General features: G+C 45.0%; 1 protein-coding gene across 4 annotated transcripts in view; it reads left to right on the top strand.

Moving 5' to 3' along the window:
- The first annotated feature begins 491 nt into the window (after positions 1–491).
- The window catches only part of LOC144121865 (monocarboxylate transporter 12-like), a 28,919-nt gene continuing 13,403 nt past the window's right edge, over positions 492–16,007 (top strand). The window contains exons 1-4 of one of the 4 annotated variants that reach the window (XM_077655284.1): positions 496–737; positions 1,566–1,692; positions 11,168–11,311; positions 14,256–15,131. In XM_077655284.1, coding sequence (XP_077511410.1) covers positions 1,572–1,692; positions 11,168–11,311; positions 14,256–15,131 — 1,141 coding nt within the window. In that variant the 5' untranslated portion in view covers positions 496–737; positions 1,566–1,571. Of the gene's footprint in view, positions 738–1,429; positions 1,693–11,167; positions 11,312–14,255; positions 15,132–16,007 lie in introns of all 4 variants that reach the window. The other 3 variants (XM_077655283.1, XM_077655282.1, XM_077655285.1) reach the window with 3 other exon arrangements.

The following is a 16,007-nucleotide window of genomic DNA, read 5'->3' as shown; positions in this document are numbered from 1 at the left end:
CAGGATTAGTTGTTCCTAAGAAAGCAGGACTTGATAGCTTTAGCTTTAAATTCAAAGCAAACCCCTAGCAAGCCCTGTCAGCACCACAGAGAGTTTTTACAAGCAAACAAATTTCACGACCGCTGCAGAAAAAAAAAATATTAGCCTATTTTTCCTTGCTTTTTGCTCAAAGCAGGCAAAGAGAGTAAAAAAGTTACGCAACAAAACAACGGTCGCAGGAACCTTGTTTTCAAGCTAAAAAGAAGAAAAAGAACACACTCTGAGCGATCGCAAAAAATCTTCTATGTGGTATTTCCGTCACGTAAGCCGGGGCAGCTGGCGTGGAACAGTGACGGAGGCCCCTCCAGTTGATTCCTCAGTGTGTGCCGACCGTGCTTTTGTTCTGAGCGTGTGCTATGTTAGAACCAGAGACCCAACTCCGGAGGCAACTTGTTCTGGCAGTCGTCAAGGGCGTCGTTTGACGCTTTCCCTCCCTCCAGCCTCACTTTTTTTTTCTGGGGGAGCGTTGTGTTTGGTGGCGCAGTTACAGAGGACTCATATTTCCACTTGCCCTTCGTCTCCGCTGCACGCGGCAGATAGGAGTGAGGCGTGGCTTGTGACCCGTCGCCGCTTGCGGGGCCCTTTTCATTCCAGCTGCGTAAGGGACAAGATATCAGCCTCGAGCGCGTGTCGTGGGATGTCAAGCAACGTGGGCCACGCGGAACGCCCCGTGTCTCTTAAACGACAGACACCACCTGGTAAGTGTTTTTGCGCATTGAGGCACAATATTTAGACTCAACATATTTAAAAATGGGCGTCAACTTGCATTAAAATATGGTGTCATGTCAACATCTGTCACGCAAGGAATGGGCTGTCTAGTGTCAACAGGGCCTCCGTAAAGAGCAAAGAGAAATGTGCGAATGCCTGAGAAACACATTTTTTTTTTTCAACGTCCAGCTCTGAGCCTAAAGAAATTTAGTTCTGAAGTAATTCCCCACGTCGCTGTCATGAAAATTGTCATGATGTCATCATAGAATTCATGAAATATGTTTTCGTCTGCGGAGGCGTCTCAACATCACAGCTAGACAAAGTTCATGTCTCTTTTCATATCTCTGCCAGCATGTTGTTGGACTGGCACAGCTGTGTTGATGGCGAAAGAAACTGGGAATTCAAGGTTTAACAAACAGGTTTCTATAACTGCAGAATGTTGTGATGCTGCATAGGCTTGTCAGTGTTCAAACTAGCGACTAGAATTCACCCTATTGGCTGCTTTTAGCCTTGGCAAATGCCACTCGCGCACCACACTACCAATGCTAAGGTCTAGAAATCACGAAGGTTCATAAATAGGCTTACCAAAAAGAAGAAATCAGTGCTCGTATCATATAGCACACTGTGGCTAGTTGAAGCGACCATCAGGCATGCCTGTTTTTTTCGTTTTCTAATGCTGTAGAGGACTTCGCATCAGTTCGCTTTTAGAAACCATGGAGAGTGGCTCTAGTCGCGGAGGTGCCAGGAGACACGAAGGTTGCGCGGTACGAAAAGTGGACTGCTGCTGGGACGTCGCTGTGATGGCGTTCTCTGCCCAGTTGCTCATGTCATTCTCCGACCGATGTTCCGGATTTCTCTACGTTGGCTACATGGAGCTCTTCCAGGTGGACAGGCTCCAAGCCGGCTGGCCACAGAGCATCTCCTTCGTGGTAAACTTCTCAGCAGGTATGCACCGTTGCAGTGGTCCTGCGCTCTGCTGGGATCGTAAAGGTCACTTTTGCGCTCATCAACATTACTGCTCTTTGATGGAACCTTAAATATTAACCTGTAAAGGAAATGTTCCTGTAGAAGAGTCTTTAATAAAAAGGCGCTGAATATAAAGGCCGTTCAAAGTTAAGCTTTCAGTATTTTTTTTTTAAATACCAGGAACATACCCGCCGAGGTGGCTCAGTAGTTAGGACGCTCGGCCACTGATCAGGAGTTCCGGGTTCGAAACCGACCACGGCGTCTGCGTGCGTTTCGGTGGAGACGAAACGCTAAGGCGCCCGTATGCTGTGCGATGCCAGTGCACGTTTAAGATCCCCAGGCGGTCGAACTTATTCCGGAATCCTCCACTACGGCACCTCTTTCTTCCTTTCTTCTTTCACTCCCTCCTTTATCCCTTCCCTTACAGCACGGGTGTCCGCCGATATGTGAGAACGATACTGCGCCATTTCCTTTCCCCAAAAACCAATTTTATACTAAGAACCGTAAATAAAAGTTTTGTGCATGGGATATGAGGACAGGCAGGCGCACAATATAAGTATAATTGTCATTGTATTATCAATAATTAACTAAATTTTTCCATGTTTATATTGAAAACTCAGGGACACTGGCATTTGATGGCTGCTCTGTTTTGTACAGTTTTAGTAACACTCCTGTGCCCTGACATATGTGTGTCTGAAATTCCAGCCCAATCCGTTTAATTACGCATGCGAGACCACTGAGCTCGGCACAAAGCTGCTCCCTTGTGTGACGCAGCTGGGGAGTGAGAGGCGATGGAGATTACTTTCCCTCTCGACCAGTAGTGCGGTATAGCTGCGCTTGACTGGATGCGAAGGCTAAACCGGCACCACGTCTTATCACTCACTCTAATAGCAATCGCATAAAGAAACAAGCCGCCCCTCACGTCGCCCGCACAGTGTTCTTCGGTTTCGGTGGCCAAGAACGAAAAGTAATCACCGTCGCCAGTCCGTCCACATTCTTGTCAGACGGAGTGCCATAGGCAACAGCTGCATCACATAAAGGAGGAGTCTTATGCTCATTGCCACGCTCTCGCATGCGTAAATAGTAGGACTGGGGCTGGAATTTCGGACGTACAGGTGCGGACATAGTAAACGGAACACTTCATTCGCTTCTATTTGCAATCTCGCTTTTCCTATAGGACATCAGGAAACATTAATTGTTCATGACAAAGCAAACTATCGTCAACTACTAGCCTGCACATACCACAGTTGCCAGTCTCAATTAGGAAGCGAGTGAATAATGTTAGAAGACCATAGCGTGCTCCGTTTACTTTTGGCCGCGCCTGTACATATCCCAGGACCCAGGCGCGTTACAAAAATTGTACAAACTAGAAGAGTCATTAAATGCCACTAGCCACTATCTCTTAGTTTTCGATACAAACATGCAATCTAGCTGTATCGAATAAAATTTATCTATTGCGTTTAGTTAATTACTGATATTATGATGTCAGTTTACTGTTTGCTTCCACCTGGCCGCATCTCCCATGTACAAAAGCAACTTTTGTGTTAGTGCTCCTTCCATCTGTTTCAAAATCCTGAAAGTCCAACTTTGAACAACTGCACCATTAAGCTCGAGAAACACGAATTTCGAACCCAACGACGCCCTAGCCTATGCTTGCAGCAATTTTGTGCAAGATGTCCATCTCGGTGGCTGAGCCGAGGCTGAGGTCTTTGACTTTGGGGGCTCTTCGGTGGAGTTACACAGCACTTTGGCACGGCCTTGCCGTCGACGGGATCTCTGGCTTAACTGAGAAGCAAAATTTCCCGGCGGCAATTTAAGTCCTCTATACCCCCTTACGCGCTGTCCGTCAGCAGCCGTTTTTTTGCGAGGCGGTTCTTTTAGTAGACACAAAAAAGAGAAGGAGACGTCATCATCGCCTTGATTTGTGCGCTTTCACCACTACCTACAAGCGAGGGACAGAGAGAGGAGCGGATGCCTGGAAATATCATCCGTGGTACATTGAAGTAAAGTTTTTTTTTAGTGTTTGAACAACATGCAACCTGCAGATGGATAAACTTTAGATTTCGAATGAGGTCCCATAGTAATGTACTGCAAGCGGAATTCTCATAAATAAAAAGAAGTAATGCGAATTTTTAGCGAAAGCAACGATGACATTAGCTAGTTGAAACGTACAAAGTAATCTCCATAACATAGTTGCCGAGGAATATCAAGAGCAGCACAGGCACTAGTGAGTTTCGACACACAAGCTAATCATCATAACTTAGTTTGTTAGCCAAGACACATAATTATGCAGAAAGTCAATACAATACCGAAGTCAGTGCGATCTAATGGGAGCAAAAATGTATTCTTGTGAGAAAAGCGTGGTGTTTCATGATTAGTAATATCTTCGTTGAGCATAAAATGTAATAGATTATGGTCATGGTCCACCCAGTAACCAATGACACCAACACTGAATTTATTGAAGTTGCTAATGCAACTTATTTTAAGATTACGAAATAAAGAGGTTGTCGGAAAGCAACTATTATTCCATGTGAAGGTTCTGTTGGCTCCATTCCGTACACATTGGAGAATGATAAATGTGAGCGAAACGCCACTCCCCGAGCAATCATACAATGTTTTCAATGGGTATGAATCAGTGCATTATAGAATGCAACTGGAGTGTGTACGTTAAAGTATTGGAGAGCTTTATGCAATACCCTAATTCTATATGCGGTTCCTATTTGCAGTTTCTGACTATGCACAAATAACTTTAATTGGGTTCCAAGCATGTTGGCATTGTATACACTGCCATCAGTGGGCTTTATGGGAATAGAATTAATATATGGTTGTATAATGGCCTATATATATATATATATATATATATAAGAGAAGTGGGCACTTCTACAGACACACATTTATTTATCAACGTTTCTACCGCGGTGCGGTCTTCTTCAGGACTGTAGTGGTCTCGCGTCAGATGGACGTTTTAAGTTTGTGAGCTGCAGAGGAGGGAGAAAGGAGTGTAACAAGCAAATAGCAACAACAGTTCAAAAAATTGAACAAAAAAAATAAAAAATGAAGATGGGTGTGCGAGGAGCAGACAGGGACGATATTCGGGTAGGAAGCAAAAATAGAAAGAAAAGAAAAAAGGGGGAGAAACTAGTATAGTAAGGAGGATGGGGTACAAAAGGAGAAGGCGAAACGAGAGAAAGGGAGAGGAAGATGGTTCGGGAGACATGAGCAGCGCGGCAACCACAGGTGTACGAAAGCAAAACGTGCAAACAAAACACACAAACAAAACGCACAAACACAAAGAAGGGCGCCGCTGCAGATGCGTGGCCAATGAGGCGCCGCTGCGCAAATGACACTGGCAGCGACGAACAGGCCAAACCAGGCGCCTTTTGGGTGTCTCACTAATTTCCGGTGAGCCGAGGGCTAGAACGTTATGGAAGGAGTGGCCTACGTTAACGAGCACATGTGTAAGAACTTACTCAGGGGGTCTGGGTTTCACTGAACGGTGCACCCCTCTTCCAGGGCGGGTCGTTGAACCTACTTCGTCGGGAATACTTGTTTGTAGGAGAGGAGGGCTGGGCTAGCTGTGTACAAAGATTTGAAATTGTCGGAAAATGTAAAGAAAAACCTCAAAGCTTATCAATACTGCACGAGGCAGGATAGTGTAAGTACGGAGGGGTATGGTTGCCTCGGATATACACTAGGAGTTATAAAGGGTATATCTGAGTTAGCCAATTAACGAGAAGTGTAGTATTATTTTTTTGGAGGTCGTCAATAAAAGAAAGGGTACCGGGCTTTTCGTTAAGACTTTTTTGAATAGTATTAAACTTGTGGATTAAATAGTATACACGTTGTTCACGTTCTCGCCTGTTTTTGAAGCCCCCTTGAATAATGTCGCGGTTCATCGAGCCAAACGCTTTGTAGAAGGCGAGAAATACCAAGCCGACATAGTTGGCCGTATCAATTTCTTATTTGCACCTGCGAGTAAAACAAATGAACCGAAGTTAGTGGAACACCCAGCTCGAAATTCTAATTATTTCGGATGTAAAAAACGAAAATTTCTACTTAGCTTGACCGCCTGCAATGAATAAGCTTTTAACGACTACCGAAACAACAAACAAGGAACAGAAATTGGCCTGCAATTATAAACTGAACAGTTGCCACCTTTTGTACATATTGTAACGACTTTAGTTCTGTTTCAAAACTTAAGTTTATCAGCTAAGTTAGCACATCCGCAATACAAACAAAAACAGGTTTCACATGGCTGTCGTGGATGTTGTTGAGACCTGAACCTGAAGGCTTCAGATGCAGTAATATGTTTTTTTTATTTCATCATGCGATGCATGTTGCATGAATAAAGATTGCGTGCAATGACTGGGTACGTCAGGAGGCACAGACGGCGGTGCGGATAGTAACGAAGAGAAGAAAGGACTCAACCGCGTTAGTGGGGCCAGATAAAGTTAATCTCTCATAAGTGATATTACTATAGCCTTACTCGAGCTATTATTATGGAAACCATTGATCAAAGACCGGAGCTTTTGACTATCAGAGGCACTGCATGGGATTTTATTGTCGTTAATATAACTTGTGTTTAAAAGCGAGTTCAAGGTGTTGTTGCGCTGTTAAGAGCAAGTTTAGACGACTAATAAAGGTTGACTCTTATTTTTGTCTTTCGTGCATAGGTTAGTCAGCAAACATGCGACAGCCAAAGATTTTTTCACAATCGTTAAAAAAGAACATAAGCATGCGGCGATAATGTTACTAAAGTCAGCGGAGGCCAACTGAGCATCTTTGAAAGTGACTCTGGACCAGCCTGAGTTGTATATTGCTACGCTACTAACTACTTCAATGAAGTTACAACGATCAAAAACCCTGCTATTTTATACGAGCTATTGTAACCGCATGAGCTGCCTCGGAAGGGAAGGATTATCGAAAGATTATCAGTGACACTAATCTGGAGAATATTTGGTGGAATTGCTTCGGAACGGTTTGAGGAGCATCTGTTAGGGATATTAGATATTCTAAGTCATGCCCTTAATAATAAGTAACACACTGGACTTTTAAACATGGTGCGACATTTTAAAAAAATTGATATTGACTTCTACCATGAAAACAGTAGGTTTATTTTCATTTGAAATAATGTGAAGAAATACATCTTTGTCCGTAAAGTTCCGAGACTGATTCCATTGAAACAAATACGTTTAACATTGAGATCATTTGTGCAACACCCCTTCGAAATAATCACATTTGCAGTCTATACACAGCTTCCAACGCTTCTGGAGGTCTTGGAAACAGTTGGAAAACACTTCTTTTGGCAGAGCTCTCAGCTCCTTTGTCGTGGAGTCTTGAATGACCTCCACACTCTCCATCGAGCGTTATTTTAGGGCTCATTCCACACGAGAAAACAGGAAAAAAGTCGCATTGGGAAAGGTCAGGCGAGTATGGCGGATGAGGAAGTACAGTAATAATGTGGATGGAAAGAAATTTTGTCACGCTGAAAGCAGTGTACGGCCTTGCGTTGTCGTGGAGAAGGCTCCATTGTCCAGATGCCCATAAGTCAGAACGACGGCTTCGCAGTGCATCACGCATGTGTTGGAGCATGCGGATATAAAACTCCTGATTCACCGTCTTCCCTTGTGGGACGAACTTGTGGTGTATGACACCTCTGGCACAGAAAAAAACTACCAGCATCATCTTTGTTTTGGTCTTCAGTCGCCGCACCTTTCTCGACGCCGGCGAACTTGCGGACCACTATTCAGCGTTCTGCCTTTTTGTTTGAGGATCGTATTGAAAACGCTATGTTTCGTCTTCAGCAATTAAGCTGTCGACGAATGCAGCATCCTTCTCGGCCTCGGAGAGAAAATCAGCGCTTACTGATGCCCGCGTGTGCTTCTGGTCCTGTGTGCGGGAGTGCGGCACAAGTCTGGCATTCAGCTTTCGTTGCCCCAAGTTATCACGCAGAATTTGGTGGCATGTTTTCTTACTATCGAGAGCATCTGATAGCTTGCGGACTGTAATGGTGTAGTCTTGCTGTACGATTTCCCTGATCCGAGCTACGTTGTTTTAATTCCGTGAGATGGAAGGGCGCCCCTACGTTGTGTCGTCGTCCCCCGAAGTTCTTCCCGAAACGAATCTTTTTCGCCAATCGAAAACTCGCGCCCGCGATAATGTCTCATTGCCGTAAGCGTCACGAAGGAGGTCATACGTCACTGTGTCTGTCTTGCCAAGCTTCACACAGATATTATGTTTACACACTGTTCGAGGTGGACGTCGATCTCTCCACATTCACTCACAGTAGAATGCGCAGACGACTAGTGGCAACGTATTATTCTACATGTAGTGCCATCTAGCTGCAGCCACAGCAATTAACATAAATAGCTCAGGTTATCCATAAAAGACGGCGCTACACATATTCACAAAAATTTGATTTGAGGAATCATTTCTAGAGAAGAAAAAAAATCAGTCTCGAAACTTTACGGACATAAGTTGTATAATAAAGTAGTAAAGACACTTGATTTTTGGGTGAGTGTTGTCATCTCTGTAATAATTAGCAATGCATCTGTATACATGGATTATCACGTGGTACTCGCCTACGACCGCTAATTAATCTACAATCAAAATTCTCTCTCCTGCAGCTTTGGTTTTAACAGCCGAACGATAGCAGTGAGGTCAAAGTAGCGTAAAGATCACGCGAGGCGTGAAAAAAACGGTGATATAATCGCTGCTTTCATGTTTTAGTTCACTGCAACAATGAAGCGATCCTGCGTCAATATGTGAAATGAAAACGAACGAAAAAGCAGTGGCTGTATTGCAGTTTTTGCATGCGTCACGTGACCTAAACTACACGCTAACGTCACAGAGCTGTGTAAACCAAAATCGAAACCGCGTGAGACAAAAATTCGAATAACAATTGTTAAGCTGCCGTAGCCAAATACCGCGTGGACATCCAAGTATAAAAATCTTACGCATCTTTTGAAGAAGAAATGCCACCAAGATTAGGTGTCTATTCTTCTTTAAGGTCTTCGCAGGCCTTAAATTTGTTTTCATCTTGTGTTCCTATGCATATGTTACTCAACACGTGATGTGCTGAATGAGAGTGGTTGTCTTCGAGAATATATCCAGGATTTTGACGTCTCCTGTAAAGATGAATTATTTAGGATGTGCCGTACTACAATCATGCACATGGGCTCTTTTCGAGACTTATCTGCATAGCATGAGTGGACACATCTATGAAAATGGCCGCTCTGCTGCCAAAGTGACGACGACAGACTGAATCGCATTCTTATTGGCTAGCAGATGAATGCGGGAGGCATTAGTCCCGATGGTCTACGCCTAAAATGGCGGTCAGTAACCCTAGGAAAACATATGTCATGCAGCTATAACAGTGCGATGTCAGTGCGCGTTAAAGATCCCCAGGTGGTCGAAATTATTCCGGGGCCCTCCACTACGGCACCTCTTTCTTCCTTTTTTCTCCCAGTCCCTCCTTTATCCCTTCCCTTACGGCGCGGCGCGGTTCAGGTGTCCGCCAATATGTGAGACAGATACTGCGCCATTTTCTTTCCCCAACAGCCAATTGAATTCAATTGATTTCAGCTATGGGGAAATTGCGGTGAAGTTTACGGTGCCGATTGCAGCGCCATAATACACTGCCTAGCGAGAAGAGCCAGCAGTTTTGGGTAGCACTTTTAGTAATTTTCCGCTTCACCTTCAGGCGCTTATTGGCGTGAGCCTGGGCGCTCTGTCGAAGGCGCACGTGCCGTGCGTCAGCTATCTGGGCTACGCCGAGAGAAGCTAGGCAATGAATGGTGTCAGCCAAGCGCGGTTATCTAATCGCGCAGAATGTGTTCTCGCGTTTGCAGCGGCCCAAGCGGCTGACAAAAGCAGTTTTGTGTCACTGAATGGAACAATTGCAGTGCCACCTTGGCAGCGCAGGTTCCCCATAACGGTAATGCGTTATCTCCTCTTGCCAGTTTTAATTTCGCACGGGCTATGTAGGCCATGGAAGGATTCTTCGTGGATTGGGTTTCAGAAGATGGCACAGGATAGGGTTAACTGGAGGTCGGTTTTTCCTACTAAACGGCACTTGCAGGGTACTGGCTAGTGGCTCTGTTTTCAATAAGCTTGCCATTTCCAGTCGAAAGTAGCTAGCACTGTTAAGCCTGCACGTGACAGGATATAGTAAAATTAAGGCGAAAATAATGTGGCTCGTGGCTTTAATCCCGCAAATAATATGTTAAAACGCCGTCTGGAACAGCTGTTCCGCCTTCAACAGGAGGATGTTTATGGATAGACGAGGTATGCACATCCGCTCCAGGCAGAAACCGTGTGACATTGCTACGTTTACAAGTGCAAGAGAAATTGTATGCAAACCGCTCTTTGCCATGCAGCAGGTAAAGAGCTGTATGTTACACAGCACTGTACTGCGTAACGATAAGGTTTATGAAAGCCTCCCTTTGCCTGCATTAAAATCTGCGTTCTTCTCTTTACTCACAACAATATACAATGAAAAAAATCCTACTGCAGCCAACAGAACACCCTGGCGAACTATTAAACATTGTGATAACGAAACAGCAAGGCGAACCGGTCTGGTCAATGCTAGCGAAGTTACCAGCGAAGTACCACTGAAATTCATAGGCCATGACGGATGCCAAGCGTTGACAACTTGAAAATGTTAACCATCACCGCTGACTCAGAAAACTTGGAAAGATAATTCACACGGTCCTTTTTCTTTTTGCTTTTTTGCTTGGAGAGAAAAACTAAAATTGCGGTGATATTGGTCGAAATCTCCACAGACGAGAAGTGCATATGATATTGTGGTAATTTGAACAAATAAATGAAAGCAGTAGATATTTGGTAATAAGTCCCCGCTGCGCCTCTAAAGAGAATAAACACATCGCGAGCGCATTTAATGGCTTTGGCTTTAAACCTTGTTTCATTTATGGAGCATGTTTACTCTGAAATGTAGAGCAATTAATTCTTGTAAACGATTGGTGATTCCTCTCGCAGTGCCGAGTAGTGCAGGAATCTGCCCTTTCTGGGAGAAGTATATTCGCATAAAGTTATGTTAAATACTGAAGACACGGAGTTTGATATCGAAACAAACCATGCGACTGATTCATTCACGCCTCTGCCTGATGCAGTGCTATACATAAAAAGAAAGAAATTTCACATTATGAGAATTGGATTGGCGCCAATTGAAGGCAAAGCAATGAAGAACGCTAGGAATTCAAAAATCTCGTGTCCGGGTGCCCTAATCCGCTGAGCCACCGCGGCGGGTAAATTTTCGAAATGTTTATGAGGATTTCATACCCTCATTTCCTACACATACCAAAAGAAAGCAACTAAGCGCTTTTGTTGGCTAAGTCATCAAAATTCTGCTTCATAGCTTCAATCTAATGGCGCGGCGCCTGTTGACTGAGTATGAAAGTGACCCTCATTCTTCCGTGATTTTTTTTAACCGTAGGCTTGTTGGTCTCAGGACTGCAAAGACACGTTTCGCTTTCCGGCATCGCTCTCCTGGGTTCTCTTCTCGCCTGGACAGGCCCTATAGGAGCGAGTTTCGCCCAGAATATTTCCGTCGTCACACTGTGCATGGGATTTATTCACGGTAAGTTTATATAATTGATGCCAGTGCGTTCACAATGGCTTTACAGTAACCAGCACGTGCCTGTCACAGCGGCGGAAGCTTTCGTTGAATCCTTCCTGACCATATCCCCCACTTTTCCATCCTTAGGCTATTCCTTCGTCGCGATGGAAAAAGAAAGCACAGCAATGTAGGCCCACAAAATTCTGTGACAAAGGCAATATTCCTGTAATGGGCACACTGCACATGGCCAAAATTTTACCAAAAATTCGAGGACACACGCTCCGCCTTAATGGCATGACGCGTTAGCGTAATGGGCTGAACCTGTGTTGCTGTGCAGTTGTGCAGCAGCTAAGCGATGCGGGACTGCGTTGCGATAGCAGGTGCTCCCAGTGGTGGGCTTTGTGCAAGCCGGGTTGCTCTTCCCAAGCGACAACTCATTAATTTAACTGCCACCTGCCACGGTGGGGAGTTTTCTATTATCCGGTGGGCAGGTTTGGATGACGCCCCAAGGTCGCCTGACCTAGGTGGCCCCCCCGGCCTACTAAGTTGCTCTATAGGGACCATCTGCTAGAACCATGCTCGTCATTTTTCGCTGACAACGCTGAGGTCGACAACGCCGACGCGGGGTTTTCAGCTTAATGGGGCCTTTAATGCTATCGCACTCAAACTGCATCAAATTATAGTGCCACTGCAGTTTCTCATCACCATTTCCCGGCGCATATTTATCGGCGGTTTTTGAGCAGCTAGTCATTTTAAAAATTTGTATTTCGTATACCTGGTTGGCAGCTTCACAGCGTCAGCTTTTGTAGAAAGCTTCTGCGCCGTGCACGTCACGCGGACAGCGCTCTGCATAAAACCTTCGTAACTAAGCTCCATAATAGTTCATTCTTGTTGTAGCCCTTCGAAGCAGTAAGACAGTCAACGCTGCCTCTTCATTTTAGTCATGAAGCGCTTTTAGTTTCCTTTCTTGGTAAATTAAGGCGGATGTTGTCGGAAATTTTCGTAAACGTTCCGCCCAAATTGCAAGAAAAACAAGAAAATACCACCACCGTGCAAGTTTCGAACCAGCGGCGGTGCAAATAGAGCAGCTCCGGCTCCCAATCAGTTACACTCCTTGGCCATCGTCTCAATGTTCTCTTTCTGGTAACCTCTCGCACTGTGAATTCCATATAGTTCTTTTCATCATCTTTCAAAATCTCGTTCTCCGCCGCGATTGTCAGCGATTGTCAGCGAGGGAGCATGCGAACGTTATAGCCTTGAATGAGCGAAAGGCACCTTAGTGATGCAGCCAGAGACGTTGAATGTGCTGCCGGGTAAGAAAAACGGAAACGGCTGAACGTGGAACCACTTGAAACAGCTTTAGGTCACGCGCAATCACCGCCAGGCACACGCCGATGATGAGGTGATGCAAATACGCGCTACAAGTCAAGGTATACTGTGAGCCAGCGATCACGTTTATTGCAGTAGCTTTGACGTGGCGGTCGACGGAGCGTCAGCGCGGTGTCCAACGAAGGCGAAGGTCGAAACTTTGTGTGTACCGCATACCGCCGCCACATCCTGCACTTAAAGGGGGCCGCCGGTTGTCGAAAGTGTCGCTGAACACGAAAAGCTGCGAAGAAAGCCGAATTCGCTGTCCTACTAAGAAAGATAGTTGGTGAGAAACGCGCCTCAAAAGTCGGGTGCGACACTACCACCTCTGAGCCGTCCAACATGGGCTACGCCTTTCCTGCAATGAATTTCGTGCTTATACATATTTACTTTTGACGATGCAATTGACTGTCAATTACTTTTACTTGCCCTAAGCTGGTATTAAATATCAGGAAATTTATTGATGATTACATCATTTCATACGATTTGTGTTCACTTCGTGCCATGTGGCGAGGGCTTGGGGTTCTATTCGTACAAAAATATTTCACATTTTGACCAAAGCAATTATTTTTTGTCCAGCAATTTTGGACCAAAATTTTGAAAATTGAAAAATTGTACGGTCTTTTGACGGAGCTATTGAAGGTTATGGCCCATTCTTCTGATGTGTAGCAGAATCTTTGTTTTAAAGTGTTTCCATCTATCGCATCGGACTGTTAAGACTTCTACCAAAAAAAAAAAAACAACGGGGAATGCTTTTGACAGTAGCAAAAACGTTAACAGAAAAACAAATTCAAGACTACCGTCGGGCGTAAATTTCATGAAAAAACAGCGTTCATAAAAGGTTTCTCGGTGAAAAATGGTTTTGTCCAGAATAGTTGGGAAACATTAATGAATGACTAAAAGCAGTGGTGCCAGCCAATTTTAGTGAAAGCACCACCAGCGCGTTAGATAACGTGGCCTTGCTTAATTGTATCGGTAAAAGAGGTTCACACGAGGAGCTCAGGATAACCACTTTCCTCCTGCTGCTCTGTATATCTGATGTTACTTCCTCTTTTACGTGATTTGTGCCGCACACTTGCTTTTAAGTGACTCTGTAAACAAGGTGCGCTAGTAAGAAGTCGTGAAATTGCGGAAGGGCCTGCCTGTAGGCTTCTCCGCGAAAACGCGTGAACACCCCGCCCTTTCGCAAATGTGATGGGGTTGCGTATGACAGTGAAAATGCTCTGCGCTCTAAGAATGCACAGGTTTGTCATTGTTAACCTTTTTTATGTGGTTATATTTTCGCTGAACTTCAAATAAAAGCAAAAGCCAACTTCAGTTCATACACGAGTTCCAGTGGCATCACTTGGCTATCTATACAGCATTACCACGAGCAGCAGTATCAGCTAGCGCTGAAACGTTTTAGACTAACCGTTAACTTCGAAACCTTAGAAAAAGTGAGTAAATTCAAGCTCATAAGTACGGAGTACTGCTTTGGTAGCTTGGGAACATTGATGTCATTTTCGTGGGACACCAGTGCACAAGTCAGTTGTATATAAAGATCTACTAGAATGTCGCAGGAAACTTGTCAAATATTTTTTTCTCGGCTTCAACGCAGGGCTTGGATGCGGAGTGTTTTTCGTGGCCATTTCTGTGTTCCTGATGATGTACTTCGACCGCTACCGGGGCATAACCAACGGAATAAAGAACCTCGGCGGCACAGCGGCATCAGTAGTGTTTCCAAAGCTCATCCTTCTTGTTCAAGGTTTCTATGGTTTCCGGGCCTGTCTTCTCCTCTATGGAGCACTCGCGATGCATCTCACAGCGTTGGGAATGCTTACAAAGGAGCCGCCTTGGAGCCGCACAATTGTTTCAAGTAGTTCCAGCAGTCATACGCACTCTCGAGAAGCGGACGTGGATACTGAAGAGCACAAGAAACGTTTAAACGACGCGAATGCAGAGGGAAGCAGCTCTTCTGAAATGGCCAAAGTTAACAACAAAGAGAGAACTGCGCTTCATCTCAGCCTGGACCTTAGGCGATTGTTCAAAATGCCTGTCTTTTATGTCATTGTAGTCTCCGGTGTCCTCGGCTACTACACGCAGAGCATCTTCTTCGCTACAATTGTGGACTTCGCCAAGGACAAAGGGTTCTCTTTGACCGAGTCAGCAAACGTCATGCTGTACTTCGGCGTCACAGAAACTGTGGGCAGACTGTGCTTGCCGTTCGCGGCTGACAGAGGACTGCTTCGCCGCAGCACGCTCATGGCTCTCAGTTTCACCGCCATGGCCGCCTCTATGGTTCTGCTCGAGCGAGGTGCAACCCTGCTCGCCCTCACCGCTGGAGCATCGCTGTTTGCGGCGTTTTTCGGCGCAGCCGTGACGGTGGAAGGTGTAGTGATTTCGGACTACCTTGGAGTGGAGAGCCTTTCGTTTGTGTTCGGATTCACTGGTGCAGTGAGTGTGCCGTTCTTCTTTGGGAATCCGTTTGTGCTCGGTAAGTATTGTGTTCCACTGTATACTTATATATAATAGAAGGCGCAGTCAAAATTCCACTTGGCTTTCAGGTATTGTAATTAGAATTTATGAATTACGTGAAGCCTGTGGCATGTTACAATTAACTTCATTTCGTATCACACTACAAGGCGTTGCGTCAGCACCCAGCGCATTCACCGCTTTCCGCAATAATAGATCGGGGGCGTTTTAACTGTCTTTATTTCTTTGTACCTCCCGTCAGGAGCGGATGTAGGGAGAATTCATGGACAATGAGGAGCATGGGGGGCAGCTTAGGTTTTCATTAGAATGCACGTCTTCAAATTTTATTGAAAATAACTGAGAGAGAGACACTTATTTTAAAGTGAGGTTTGGGATGCAGCTTGATAATGGAAATTTCATCCTTAGATGCGTGGCTGTGAGGAATATTTAGCGGTGTAGGAAGCACACATTGAGGTATTGTATCGCGAAAAATTTGAAACTTTGTGTGCTTATTTGGGCCCCTACATTTCACAAAAAATCAGATCAGTAAATAACGAATGTTCAGCAAACCCATAAATTACGGAGCGTCAAGAATTGTGCACACAATGACTCAACGACACACAACACGTCGTGCACCTTTAAGCGCCAAATGCAACCAAGTTTTCAGGAAAAATTTACATTCACGTAAGATCATATAAAAGTCATTACTTTGACATTCAAAATAGAGCAGTCATTTACACAATAAACCCCAGAAGGACCGTAGTTTCTCGAGCGCACGCAAGTATTTGACGTCCAGCCTATTGGTTCGGAGGCATTGTTGAAAACGACATCAAGCATGGTGATGCCAATGTTTTCTGTCATCACAGTGCACAGAATTTGTCGGTGATGGCTCAGCGTT

The sequence above is a fragment of the Amblyomma americanum genome, chromosome 2 (assembly GCF_052857255.1).
Source record: "Amblyomma americanum isolate KBUSLIRL-KWMA chromosome 2, ASM5285725v1, whole genome shotgun sequence".
In the NCBI taxonomy this organism is placed as follows: domain Eukaryota; kingdom Metazoa; phylum Arthropoda; class Arachnida; order Ixodida; family Ixodidae; genus Amblyomma; species Amblyomma americanum.
The sequence above is the reverse complement of the archived record's forward strand: the minus strand, read 5'-3'. Positions and strand labels throughout refer to the sequence as shown.